Source organism: Pyricularia grisea (assembly GCF_004355905.1).
Source record: "Pyricularia grisea strain NI907 chromosome Unknown Pyricularia_grisea_NI907_Scaffold_1, whole genome shotgun sequence".
NCBI classification, from domain to species: domain Eukaryota; kingdom Fungi; phylum Ascomycota; class Sordariomycetes; order Magnaporthales; family Pyriculariaceae; genus Pyricularia; species Pyricularia grisea.
In genome coordinates, this window is record NW_022156716.1 from 729,826 (window position 1) to 742,390 (window position 12,565).

Below are 12,565 nucleotides of genomic sequence, written 5' to 3' on the forward strand. Positions count from 1 at the left end.
GGGGGGGGGTTCTCAGTGGTGTCCTCACACAGCGAGAGAATGTCAAGTCTACTTGAATTATTATTGAAGCAAGATGTGTTCATTCTTGTCGGTAACTCGGTATACACGATTCACCTTGTCAAACACGTTCATCTCCCCGATGCCTCCCATCCTTTGTAGCGGTCCAAAATATCTCAAGGCTCCACCTCGCCATTAATTCCCTATAAGGCTCAATCCCCAGGGATTTGACCCTCCAGCTCAGCAAGGTCTACACATCCATTTGACTGCGTCTCATAAAGATTCTTTCGTTCTTTGTCACCGTTCAACATCTTCGCCCCTTCAGGGGTCTGTACAATTCCTGCACAAAATGTTGGTTCGCGACATCTCCAGACCCCAAGCGACTCTTGTCTTGTATCGCGCACCTGCGGTACATTTTTCTTTTTACAACAAAGCTGGCGAAACGTCATCGGGATCTTTACTCCTTTTTTTTTACATTTGCATTACTTGTACCATACCACAGCCCCAGCTAACGCAGCAATAGCCGCCCCGGGCCCGGCATGAAAAACCCCTCCTCCCAGGTTCCCGTTCTTGGCGATATGGTACCCATCCATACCCGCCACGACAAGTCCAATGATGCTAAGAATCGTTGCGCATTCCACCCATTTTCCCTGGTACGCAAACACCAGCAGCGTGATCCCGGTCCCAAGTTGGCGTGCGCCTACGAGTGCTACGTAGCTCGACGCAGCGGACTCGTGACGTGGTGGGTTTGTAGTGCTTGTTGCCGTGAATGTAGCTGCTGCTGCTGCTGCTTGTTGCTTTGGCGGCTGTGGTGGTTGATCGAGAGGGATGCCGAAGGAAGTCGCGAAGCCGGTGGGGTTGACAATGGCTTGTGTGCCAGTAAACACAGCGGCTACTGTGAAAATGCAGCACACGGCTTTGAAAGCGTCTGTTAGGTTGACGCTGTCCATGATGTTGATGGTTACCATGGTATTACCCTGCAGACTGCACGATTTACTGAAAAGTTCATCAATTACTTGGGGGTTGGACGGTGTGGATCCCCTCAAGGAGGGGTTCCTAAAATCTCGGTTAACCCCAAAATCGCGGTTGGTGGGTTGCAAAAAAGAACAGGGACTGCCAAATTTGGTAGGACTAACTACACCAAAAATCCCCCTAATCGCGTCTTGCACGGGTCACATGCGATTGGGATTATCTCTACCAAATTGGTAGCCAAATATTTACAGGTATGTTTTTCATGCAAATTAAAACAATAATATATCAACATCACAACCCTACTTTACAGCGTTTATATTGGTATCATGACCCCCGATGCCTTCCATCCTTTGTATAACACTTGCAGCTCCGGGCTTGGACGAGGCCGCATGGCAAACAAAAATAATCCCGACCACATTCGCAATTATACGACGGGTTGCCGACCACGACCATATTCGTCCCCTCTCCGCTGTCAACCTCGTACGTGCCGTCCCTCGTCCCCTTGGCGAACCTCACCTGCTTCTTGCACGCGCGACAGTCCCACCACCGCCACCCGCCGGACCTGAACGCCCAGTCCACATTTTTCAGCTCGGCCTGCACCTTGTCGACCAGCCGCCTCCCGAACGCGCGTGCCGCCTCGTTGTCGCGGCGCCCTTGCACCTTGTCCACGTCCGTCAGCAGCTGCTCCAGCTCCTGGGCCAGCCGGGCGTGCTCCTTGAACGTGACGTCGTTGCCGCGGGCTGATGTGAAGGCCGCGCACTGCGGCCGCACCAGGTTGTCGAATCGCGTCTGGATCGCCCACAGCTCCGCCATTGGGCCTGGGCACGGCCGAGTGTTGTGGTCGACCAGCGTCTCGCTGCAGGTCTCGTAGCCGCCATGGCGGTCGGTTGCGGACAGCGCGGGTCCGAAGGAGCTGCCGGCGGTGCTCATGTGGGTGGCAAAGTCGTCGTCGTCGTCGTCATCGTCTGTCTTTTTCAGCGATGGTCGCTTCTGGAGCTGCGGAGGGTGGTCGTCCGGTTCCCGGCTGAGCTTGCGCTTGCTGCTATTCTGTCTGTGCAGTGCGGGGCGGGGAGTTGTGGATGGCTGGGGAGGGGGGGAGGGGAACTGCCGTGTTTGGCTTTCCTCGCTGGGAGGAAACGGGTTGACTATCCTGCCCACCCACTCCTCGCCCGTATCGCCGGAGTGGCGGTACTCGAAGCGCGGGCGGACGAAGCCCTGATTGCCCGTGTTGTAACGATCCGGGGTGAGTTTGAGGTCCGGCGTGTGTGAGCCACGTGTCGTTGTTGCACGTGCCGGGCTGGGAGTCCTGGTGCCGAGGTGGAGGTTTGTCAGATCTGTTTCAATCTTGCTCAAGTTTATTCTCTGGTGGCTCGAACTGGGGACTGGGACATACTGCGGCGGCGTGACGTGCACTCTTCCCGCCGCGGAAGACGACCCAGGCTTGAACCACTGGTGGGCAGTGGCATCCTGTGCCGAAAGCCTTTTGTGTGCCTCGGGTGCCATCAGGGCGAGTATGAAGTCCTGAGCGGATTTTGATACGCGTGCTTCGTCGAGTCTCCATGTTTGCAAATCGCTGCGACCTCTTCTCAGGACGTACTGGAGGTGGTTGCTGCTTTCTTCGTCGTCAAATGGCGCGGCCCCGGTGAGGAGCCGGAAGGTGATGGCGCCGAGCGACCACATGTCAATGGCGTAAGCAGCGTCTTCCCCTGCTTTGCTGAGACGGAGAAGCTCGGGCGCCGAGTACTTTTCCGACAGTTGGTTTATTGAGCAGCCCATCGTCACGTCTACTGGATCTCTAGTGACGCATCCAAAGCCGCCGATCTTGACGACCCAGCGAGGGCTAGTGGCTGCCACCATAATGTTCTGTTGGGAAAGTTCGTGTGTGTCAATTTGTGCTTTCTTGTTTGGTTCATGTGGCAATTCATGGTACACGAGCACGCTGTCTCACTCACCTCCGGTGTCAGGTTCCGATGCACAAACCCGGCCTCGTGCATGTAACCCAAGCCCTCGAGGAGCTGTTCCACAATGCAACGAGCTTCAAGCTCAGGCAGAGGCTTGGAAAGATACCTGCCCAGATCTCCCAGCGGCAGGTACTCCATCGAGACGACGACAACGTCCCTGTCCAGCTCGTACCAGCCGCTCGAGTTGACGAAGCAGTGCGCATACTTTGGCCTGGAGAACTTGGCCAGCGCCTCCAGCTCGCGGGCGTAGTCGACCTCTGTGAAGACGAGATGGGCGTCCAGAACCTTGACGGCTCGCACCTCGGCGGTGCGTGGGCACTCTTCGAGGAAGACCCGCCCCGGTACGATGGTCGACTTCCGATACCACGTCTTGTGCACCTTGGAGAAGCGATCGCCGGGGAGGATGGGAGGTTCGAGGGACGCGTGCTGGATGCATCCCTTGCCTAGTTTGGAGGTTTTCATCTCCGAGTCGAGGACCAGGTCTGGGATCCGGCGGCGACGGCCTGGGTGATGACCTGCTGCTGTGCCGGCCATCGTGGTTTTGGCTGCTGACATACGGCGCTGTGGAATTGTGGGGGGACGCGAGTTAAGGCCTCTTTGTTGGTCTGGGGTACAGGGGTGTTTGGGGCCGTAGAGGTTAATCGATCGTTATTTTGTTCGACGGTAGGGATCAATAACGGATTGAATTGAGATTTGACAAGAAGAAGAAAAAAGAAAAGACAAGCAAAATAAATTGTGGGAATGGAGGCGGGAACATTGCTTCGTTAAATAACAATTAGTCTGTTTCGAATCCAAAATCAAGGCAGACTTCCCGCAACTCGCTTCAACGGTGGAAGCCATCGGAGCCCTCTTTGCGCAGTCCTGTATAGACATCGCAGGCAACCCACTACGCCAAGCTGACATGGTGTTGTTGGTGTGGTTGTTGGGGATATGTTTTGTTCGGTGCTGCCTCAGTTTTTGTTCACCTTTGACGGTTTAGTGCGGTGTGTGGGTTTGGGGGCCATACTGCAAGAAATTTCTTCTCTGCAGCATGTTATCCTTGATACGGCTATGCGAGGGCCACGCGCCATGAGCCCTTGTCTTTTTTTTTTTTTTTTTTTTTTTTTTTTTTTTTTTTTTTTACACAGGCAATCGTTTGGTCAAACATTGCGTCGTCAGTGGTTTGCCGGAGCATGCGATCGGAAATGACGGCAGGTCTGCGTCGCAGGGACCTGCAGTGGATACAGAGAAATTTGTGAGATTACTCCCGCAGCCTTACCGGGCTCGCGGGATCTGCTTGCACTGGATCGAGAGCGATTCATTCGACGGGAACACTCGCGTCAAACGATCGATTCTAGCCAGAGAAAAATTTTCGAGATGGGCTTACGCAGCAGCCAGTCAATTCTTTCCAATAAAGGAGTGAAAAGTTTTTCTTCTTTTTTTTTTCTTGTTCTTTTCTTGCTGAGATGAAAATACAATCGCGCCGCTCGGGTATATTTTTTCCATGTCGGTCCCGAATCCAGCTGGCACTGCTTTGTGGAGTTGGAGTCATCTGGGTGGCCTCTTTTTGTGGTCTGGACAATGACCAAAACTGCCCGGAATTTCTCTTGCTCGAAAGTGTTTGGAAAACCCAGCGTATCTGATTACTACACTGAAGCTATCGCCTCCGAAGCCCTCCGACTGCCTCTTCTCGATTGATGGTGGTTATGACGCCTGCCTGATGCCTAGGGCTGCTGACCTTAATTTTTCGCTTGGCAAGTGCCCCGGCTGGAAAATGATGGATCTGTTGTGATGAAGGAGATGATTACTGTTTCGTTGGAGGCCCAAAAAAAATATGTACACTGCAGCCACATTATTAGCTATATTGTAAGCTCAGACCATAAACATTCAAACATGTTTAAATTCAGACACCGGATCGTGTTTAACCAACCGGGCACTTCTGTCTTCTGCGAGACATGTTGGCGACTTGCTTTCGAACCCTACGTCATATTTCTTGACCTTCCGCATCAGGTAAGGTGCCATGCCCTGCAAGGAGATCATCCGCAAGATCAGCCACGATCGAAGTGCCAAAATGGAACAAGGAAAAGCTGACTGCGCCTTTTTCTTCTTGATTGGTCTCGAGCTCTCCATTCTTTTCACTAGCCACTCAATCACGTTTTTTTGTTAGAAAGGGGTCCCCTTCCAAGAGATCCAAGATACCGATCCAAGATCCCTCTTTAGGCAATTTCAACATGAGGGGGGGATTAATTGGGGCCCTTTTGGGTTTTGGGGGTTTTAACCCGGATCTTGTGCTAGTCTAGTTTCTTCTTGATGGAAATTCCACCAAGCATATCGCGTGAGACGGGAGCGGCTTCTGATCGGAGGGTATTGTTCCGTTGTCCTTATTTGTTGTTTCCTGCAGCTGCTAAATGTAAATGGTAACGTGGGTGATCTCATCAGCACTTTGCACAAACAGCATTATTTTCTTGGATAAATATCCTCCAAGATGCCAGCAAAAACAAGCTTCTGCCATGGGCCAAGGTCACCCATCTTGCTTGCTGTCTCCATCCACAGCCCTCGCACCCTGATCAAATGGCACCAACCCGGCTCCGCTTCCTGCTCCACGCACTCATGGCAGCAGCAGCGACAGCGGCGGCCGAAAGCACGCGCTTCCTGGGCCGCGTGAACCCAGCCACTCGCGAGCTGACATGGCCCGCCACCGGCATCGCCGTCGCCTTTGACGGCACCACGGCCAGCATCCCCATCACGTCGCAGTGGGGAACCGTGGCCGTCGAGATGGTCATCGACGACGGGCCACCCATCGCCATCCCCAACGTCAACGGATCCGCAATCACCACGCCCACCGTCCTGCCAAAGGGTCGCCACACCATGACGGTCCGCAAAAAGTCAGAGGCCTACTTTGGCAGCCTGTTCCTCGGCCAGCCCACCACCGACGGCGAGCTGGTCGACCTCGACCCCGCCCCGAAGCGCAGCATCGAGATCATCGGCGACAGCATCAGCGTGGGCTACGGCCTCGAGGGCGTCTTCCCCTGCGCAAACGCCGCGGACAACGAGGCGGCCACCAAGACGTACGGCGCCCTCACCGCCAGGAACCTCTCGGCCGAATACTCCATCGTCGCCTGGTCTGGCAAGGGCGTGACGCGCAACTACGTGGCCCCGGGCCCGGACCTAGACCCGCGCATGCCCGAGCTGTGGACGCGGTGGGCCGCCGGAGACGCGTCTGTTAGCTACGACTTTTCCACCCTCGTCGACGCCGTAGTGATCAACCTCGGCACCAATGACTTTTCCTTTGACCCGGCCATCCGCCCCCAGCTGGACGTTGGGGTGTTCTCCGACGCGTTTGCGAGGTTCCTAGAGCAGGTCCGAGAGGTGTACCCGTCGGCGGTGGTGTTTTTGACCGGGTCCCCGCTGCTCAACGACGGCACGGCCGAGAAGCAAAAGAGCAAGCACAGCGCCGTGATGAGGGAGACGGCGGAGCGGTTCGGGCCGGATGTGCACTTTGTCGAATTTCCGACCCAGGACGCGTCCAATAACAACATCGGCTGCGACTACCACCCGTCCGCCAAGACCAATCAGGAGTTGGCCGTCATTTTGACGGCGGCGATGCGGACTGTCATGGGGTGGGACGCCTGTAAAAGGTCGCGCTTCCGGGCATGATTTCACTGCCTTGACATCGTTGCCGTTAGTCCCTGAGGCCTACCGGGGCTAACTCTTGCTTCCATCTCGTTTTGGCTTGGGTTGTAGATGGGCTGCTGGTCCCCATAAACATGCCATCCGGTTGGCAGGCAGGCTTCATGTCTTGATTAGCTGTTTCCAAATAAAGAAAGCAAGCCATGGCCGTGACCAAAAATATAAACAGTCTCGATTACTTCGTTCATGCTTCCAGAATGTCGTCCAATCTCAGTCACGTCATGTCGTTGGAATAGCCCGTGGTTTGCGAGAAATATGGTGGAACTGAAATCCGGCAGTGCAATCTTTGTAAAAGGGGGAGTTCATGCAGCTAGTAGTCAACTGGCAAGTTTCTGGGGGTCTTGTACTTATTGATATCCCAGCCCTAGACAGTTTTCTCCTTTACGGATTTCCTGAGGCCAAGGCAGGTGGCAAGAAGACGCGCGCGTGACTCCATAACAATAATATATGGTTCATTGCCTACCTAGTTCAGATGAAGAACACTGCTAGTGGCAAAGTCATATCCTGATTTCAGACTTTGGCTCCATCCATGTCATCAATCAGATGGAATACCACGTAGTCGCGGCTACCCCAAAGTATCTTCAGCTTCAGCTTCTGTACCTATTCTCAGCGGGCTCCTAGTCCAAGGCTTCACTTATCCATTACATAGCTCCCAAGACCCAGAAACCCAGAGAACAAGTATACTTAAGATACCACTTGGTAGCCGACTCCCTCCATCTGAACTGATAGCCTGTCGGTAGACAGCTCTGTCCCAGCCCTGGGGGTAGAGATCGATCTGTCTTCAATCTCATGAGTATCCATTTCCCACTTCTTGGAGAGGCTTGTCGTTATCTCCTGCTTGCGTCAACGTGCCAAACTGCCGGAAGAATCTTGACGGCTACCTGAATGAACGAAGCAACAAACGGGTGGATAGACCGCTCCGGTCGAAGCAACTGCCGCCCCTCTTCATGTCCTAATAGAAGCGCTCAATCTTGGCGCGCTGTGACTGCATGAAACCCTCGGGTAGTATCCCGTTCATTTCCAACTTTGGTTCTCACCGTCGAACAACGAACAGTGGTTTGTTAGCCGTGCGTTGGAGATTTCTTGGCAAACGGGGCTGGGAATATTCTTTTTTATCAAGACCCTCTCGGAGCCCCTCTGGTTAAGAGGAAACCTGAATAGTTCGTGCGTCTCAGTCATAACGAGCAATGTACGTGGTATATCGAAACAGAGTTTCGCTTAAACCTTGGTTAGGCGAAATTCACAAATACTACGGAACTATGGTGAGAAATCCACTTGTCGCCTTTGCAGGGGCTTTCTCAGGGGTAAACAAGCAGAAAATAGCTCTTTGTACAAACCTTCCGTACATACTGCATGGTAATAATCTTGGTTTCCATCGATGTATGTACGAAGTAGGTTTTATCCTTGAGTGCCCTCCATCATGCCACACAAGCACTGGCCAGTGCGGCATACAATTACAAACAGGAACCCGCTTTTTTTCTGTGTGACAGCCATCGTACACTTTTGGATTTGATCAGGTCTGATTCATGATATCAAAGGTAACAAGAACAAGTATATAAAAAAAAAAAAAAAAAAAAAAAAAAAAAAAAAAAAAAAAAAAAAAAAAAAGGAATCTTACCATTTACCGCTTACTCACCTACCTTGGGCCATGTTTGATCGGATACAATTATTCTTTTTGGTCGGCGACTGTCATTCGTCCCGGATCCTGTGTGATAGGTAGTATGGGGTTCCTTGTTGAACCAACATTACTCTGTACGTGTACTGGTTCTTCTCTCACATGATTCTCCAATATGACCCCCCACATCCCTTCTGACATTTTCGGCGTACCTTTTACTACCTTAACGGAGTACGTAGTCAACCCCAATGAACGATTCGGGGAAGCACGGGAACTTCTGCCGCGAGCAGACATGGCAATCTACAACCAACATCCCTCACTGGCTGGTATTATTACAGACGGGCAGAATCAATCAGCTCTGTGAAACCCCCCAATACGCACCCGCACCCTTTACTACTTAGACTTTTGGCATGATTCGGCCCGTCTGGTTTACCTATTATACCGCTTTTTACCCACCGGGAATCCCTGTTAAAATATAAATTATGATCCCCAACTCGTTGTTGGCAAATGAGGGAACCAATGCCCACAGCCAAGTTTATTCGCTGTTGTGATCTGATCGAAATGTCACGGCTCGAATAATGTATTTCGGAAAAAGAAAAAAACAAAAGAGAGAAAAAAAAAAGACGCAAGAATTCCATTGACACATGCCGGTGCTGCGATTAATGAAATGAAATACAAATAGGCCCGTGGACGTTATGTCAATCAAAAAGCCAGCTAGCTGCTTGTCCCCGTCCCCGTCCCCGGTCCAGCGCTCTCACCTTGGGAAGTTTGTGCTTCACTCGCCGTTTGACAGGCCGCGTCGCCCTACGTTTCGGTCCAGGTATATCAATCCCCGACACAAAAATAAAAGCCAGTCAAGAAACCGTGAACCGTCGCCATGCCTCCGCTGTCGATTCCCCCGCTCATCACGTCCTTGATTGGATTTTTTGGTACCCAGGGGTTGCCTTCTTCTACTGCGGCGGTCCCTTCCGCCCCCGCCACTTGTGGGCTGACCTTTGACGGACGCATTCCGCAAGTGGCCACGCCCAAGACGTTTACGACCGACAAGAGCCCCTTCAATCCCAAGTACGTGCTCGGTAATAACGTCACATGGGATCAGGTTATAGAGTTTCCCAACATCTCTCAGTCGCGGGTAAATGAGAATGGATAGGACGTGTCTTTTTTGTGTGCAGCTTTGTCTGCATCTTTGCTCCAGGCAACCAAAGCTCACATTTCTTTCTGGTTCATGCACACATAGTTTGATAAGCAGGCCAATACCAAGCCGGTAGGCCTAAGTCTATCGTAAGAATAAACCCTCTATTATATCCAACCCCCCTCCCCCGCCTCTCCTCCCCTGTCCTACGGGCATAATGATGCTCCCACATCCCCCCACTCAAGTCCTCTCCTTTACTACGTTTACTCACCAAAACCTCAACAGCGACAAGTCCGTCTTCCTATCCGGCAGCGAGGGCCTAGAGACGAAGCTCCGACGCACCGAGCTGCTGGTCAACAATCGCAACGACACCGTATCAGGCCATGTGACGTGGCACCTGTCTCTCCGGACAGACCCCAGCCGCCCTCTCAACTACTCGCACGAGTACGTCCTAGCCTTTCAAGAGGCCCAGGACTACCAGGCCGACTTTTGGAGCCTCAAGGTCGGAGCGCCGCTGCTGTCGCCGCTCGGAACCCCACCGGACAAGGTGGTCCGGCTCGACGGTTACAAGTGGGATGATCCGGTAAAGACTTTTTTCCAGACGCCGTTGACGGACGATGTTTGGCATAACTTCGGGATCGGGTTGGATTACGACAAAAAGTATGCTCTTTTTTTTTTGGCCGGGGGGTGGGATCTTTAGTTCGTCTGAAATACTAACAAAATAACCCCCACACAGCCTCATTTCCCTCCTCTATAGCACAAACGATGACCCCCTGAAGCTGGTCGTACCCGCAACCACCAATAACCTCTCGGGCAAGGCACCCACCACCCTCGGCGAGACGCACTTTGGCCTGCAGAAGCGGCCGGTCGGGGCCAACCTGGAGAACTTTTTGTTCAACGGCTCGCAGCCCAGTGGGATCAACGAGGGGTTCTTTTTCGGCGGCATCTTCCAGGACAACTCGGCGAATGGGTGCGTTACTGCGTGAAAGAAAAAAAAAAAAAAAATTCGCTCCCCCCATAATTCTTTTTTATCAGACGGACGCAAGCATAAAAAAGGCTCTCACTGCGGCTCTGCCCCTTGAGCACCTACCTACCTTGCAAAAAAAGGGGGGTTTTGGGCAAAGGTTTCTCTAATCTTGAATAGCCCGCTCCCCCTCCAGCTGTGGTGGTATAAAAAAAAAGCAAGGGACGCCATTTATAGAGCTGCTTTTCTGTAACTTCAGATGAAGAAGCCGTGGGGTTTTGCTTTCTATTCGAGCCAGGCAAGTTTTGTGTTATTTCGGTGTCAATCTGGCGCGGGCGGGTCTAACTCTCTGAGCCGTCTGATCCATATTACATGTTTGCCACTCCTGTAAACTATTAATATAGGGGCGAATTTCTAAACTACATAACCGCTTATTTTAGCTTGCAAATGGTATCTTTTGGCGACATGAACTAGCAAAAGCTGGAAAAAGGTTAAACCCACGTCTGGTTCTAGTGGCGCTATTTTCCAACAACCCCGTATCAATGTTCGATATCAGACGTCTATCGACAAAGACGTAGTGATGAACCATCTCAAAAAGTGAACAACATACTCTAGAAAGTTCATGCAAGCTATAAATTGAGATACACATCTATTTCCAGCCCGTCTGGCTTGAAGCTATAACCCACTCGCGTTTTTCTTTTCATATCTTGAGCAATCCACAGGTTCCAACCTTCCAAGCCGATTGCTTCGAGTAGCCCATCATTTCCAAGGTCAATCATCAGCTTTTGGCAAATGACATGTTTTGCAACCCCCGGGCCTTGATCCACCCTATCCCCGGCTTTTCCTCCCTTCGCTCTCGAACCCGCTTTTGCGAGCCGCCCCGGTTTGGAATGAAGTTGCTGGTGCGGGACGCCGGAACCTTGCTCTCTCCCCGCGTGGCGGCCCCGCCCCGTCCGCTTTAGTCTGCTTTGACCTCGACCGTTGTTTGCTTGGTCTCTTGCCTTTATTTGCCACAAGGGTTAAGGATTGCTATCTTTTCTTCCATCTTTCTGTAGAGCTCATCCGGTCATTCTTTTTTGCCTCCTGCTCTCACCCGATGTTGAAGTGACCCCACAGAAGGGAGCCGATGCGGCGGAAGGATGATGCGGTTCGTCCCGTCGGTACGGTGGCGTGAAGATTATTCCATGGCCACCTCTACTGGAGATGACCCACCGTCGCCACTGCTATGCGTAGTAGTTCAGCCATCGCTGGAGAGGTCGGAACAGGGTGAGGGACTGAGTGATAACTCCACAGCCAGTCGACAATAGATGGACGGCCAAGAGCAACCTAGCAAAGAAGAGAAGAGTGTCACTTCGGTTGAAAGGAGAAGCCTTATGATATTGGCTTCATAGCTTTATGTTTGCATGTGATCTTTGATTTCTTCGTCTATGCTTGATGTTGCTTAGGTATCTTATGATATTGTTGGTGATATTCAATTAATTTTTTTTCAAGTAGGCGTATAATTGCTGTTATCGTCGTACTGGCTGTTCATCAGAGCTATTCGATTCTTGCTATTCATGTTACTCTTTGGTTATTACAGACTTCAGATGTGTTATAAGATGTGTTATAAGTAGACCAGGTCTTAGCAATCCTGTTCCACGCCGTCCACTACCGCTCGATCATCGTTCGGAAGAAGCGACTTGGCCCGCAACTAAATCAAAAATCAACCGAAGGTATCTACCGCGATGTAATCAGCGAAGATTAATGACAGTACTTAGTGAGCCCCCTTGAAGCCATTACAAACCACTCAACTTCGGCCAAATGCTTTTGCTTATTGTCGGCATCGCTTTTGTGTTTGGCTTACACGAAAAAGTATCATAAACAACTAGCTCGTCGACCTTGAGAATCTCACCTGCGAAGTCTTTCCCATCCGAGCAAGGTGACGACGTTGGGAGTACAATTTGGCCCTGAAACCTATAATGCTTTAAACTATTGCAGCGTAAGCTTTAGTAATCAGTGATGCGGATTATTTTCGTGCAAGGTTGCAACTTGCACTTGTCACCATTGTTGGAGTATATATTCCTCCACAGTTTTAGTTTCTTCTTCATTCTACTGTTTATTCATATGTCTAATATGAAGATGATATTAAACTCCTCATGAAGCACCATCAGTCGTAAGTAAGCCTGTAGTCAAATTGGTTCCGCGTCAAGATATCTCGCAATCTAGCTTGCGCTTACGCATAGATGATGCAAGCCTTACGAATTGTTCCAAAACTT

The 12,565-nt window shown here is 51.5% G+C and overlaps 3 protein-coding genes across 3 annotated transcripts; 2 read left to right on the top strand and 1 right to left on the bottom strand.

Moving 5' to 3' along the window:
• Positions 1-428: 428 nt before the first annotated feature.
• Positions 429-4,004, bottom strand: PgNI_00175 (uncharacterized protein). Its single transcript, XM_031120258.1, has 3 exons — positions 2,922-4,004; positions 1,400-2,832; positions 429-981 (listed from the first exon to the last, which is right to left on the bottom strand). Exons 1-3 carry the CDS (start codon positions 3,483-3,485, stop codon positions 480-482), a joined length of 2,499 nt encoding a protein of 832 aa, XP_030985951.1. The 5' UTR covers positions 3,486-4,004; the 3' UTR covers positions 429-479.
• Positions 4,005-5,480: 1,476 nt separating this feature from the next.
• Positions 5,481-6,566, top strand: PgNI_00176 (uncharacterized protein; the record flags this gene model as incomplete). The annotated part of the gene is made up of 1 exon (XM_031120259.1): positions 5,481-6,566. The coding sequence occupies one exon, from the start codon at positions 5,481-5,483 to the stop codon at positions 6,564-6,566; it is 1,086 nt and encodes a 361-aa protein (XP_030985950.1).
• A 2,525-nt stretch (positions 6,567-9,091) lies between these two features.
• On the top strand, positions 9,092-10,774 carry PgNI_00177 (uncharacterized protein; the record flags this gene model as incomplete). Its single annotated transcript, XM_031120260.1, has 4 exons — positions 9,092-9,346; positions 9,452-9,495; positions 9,632-10,006; positions 10,083-10,774. The coding sequence occupies 4 exons, from the start codon at positions 9,092-9,094 to the stop codon at positions 10,330-10,332; spliced, it is 924 nt and encodes a 307-aa protein (XP_030985949.1). The 3' UTR covers positions 10,333-10,774.
• Between the last annotated feature and the right edge of the window lie 1,791 nt (positions 10,775-12,565).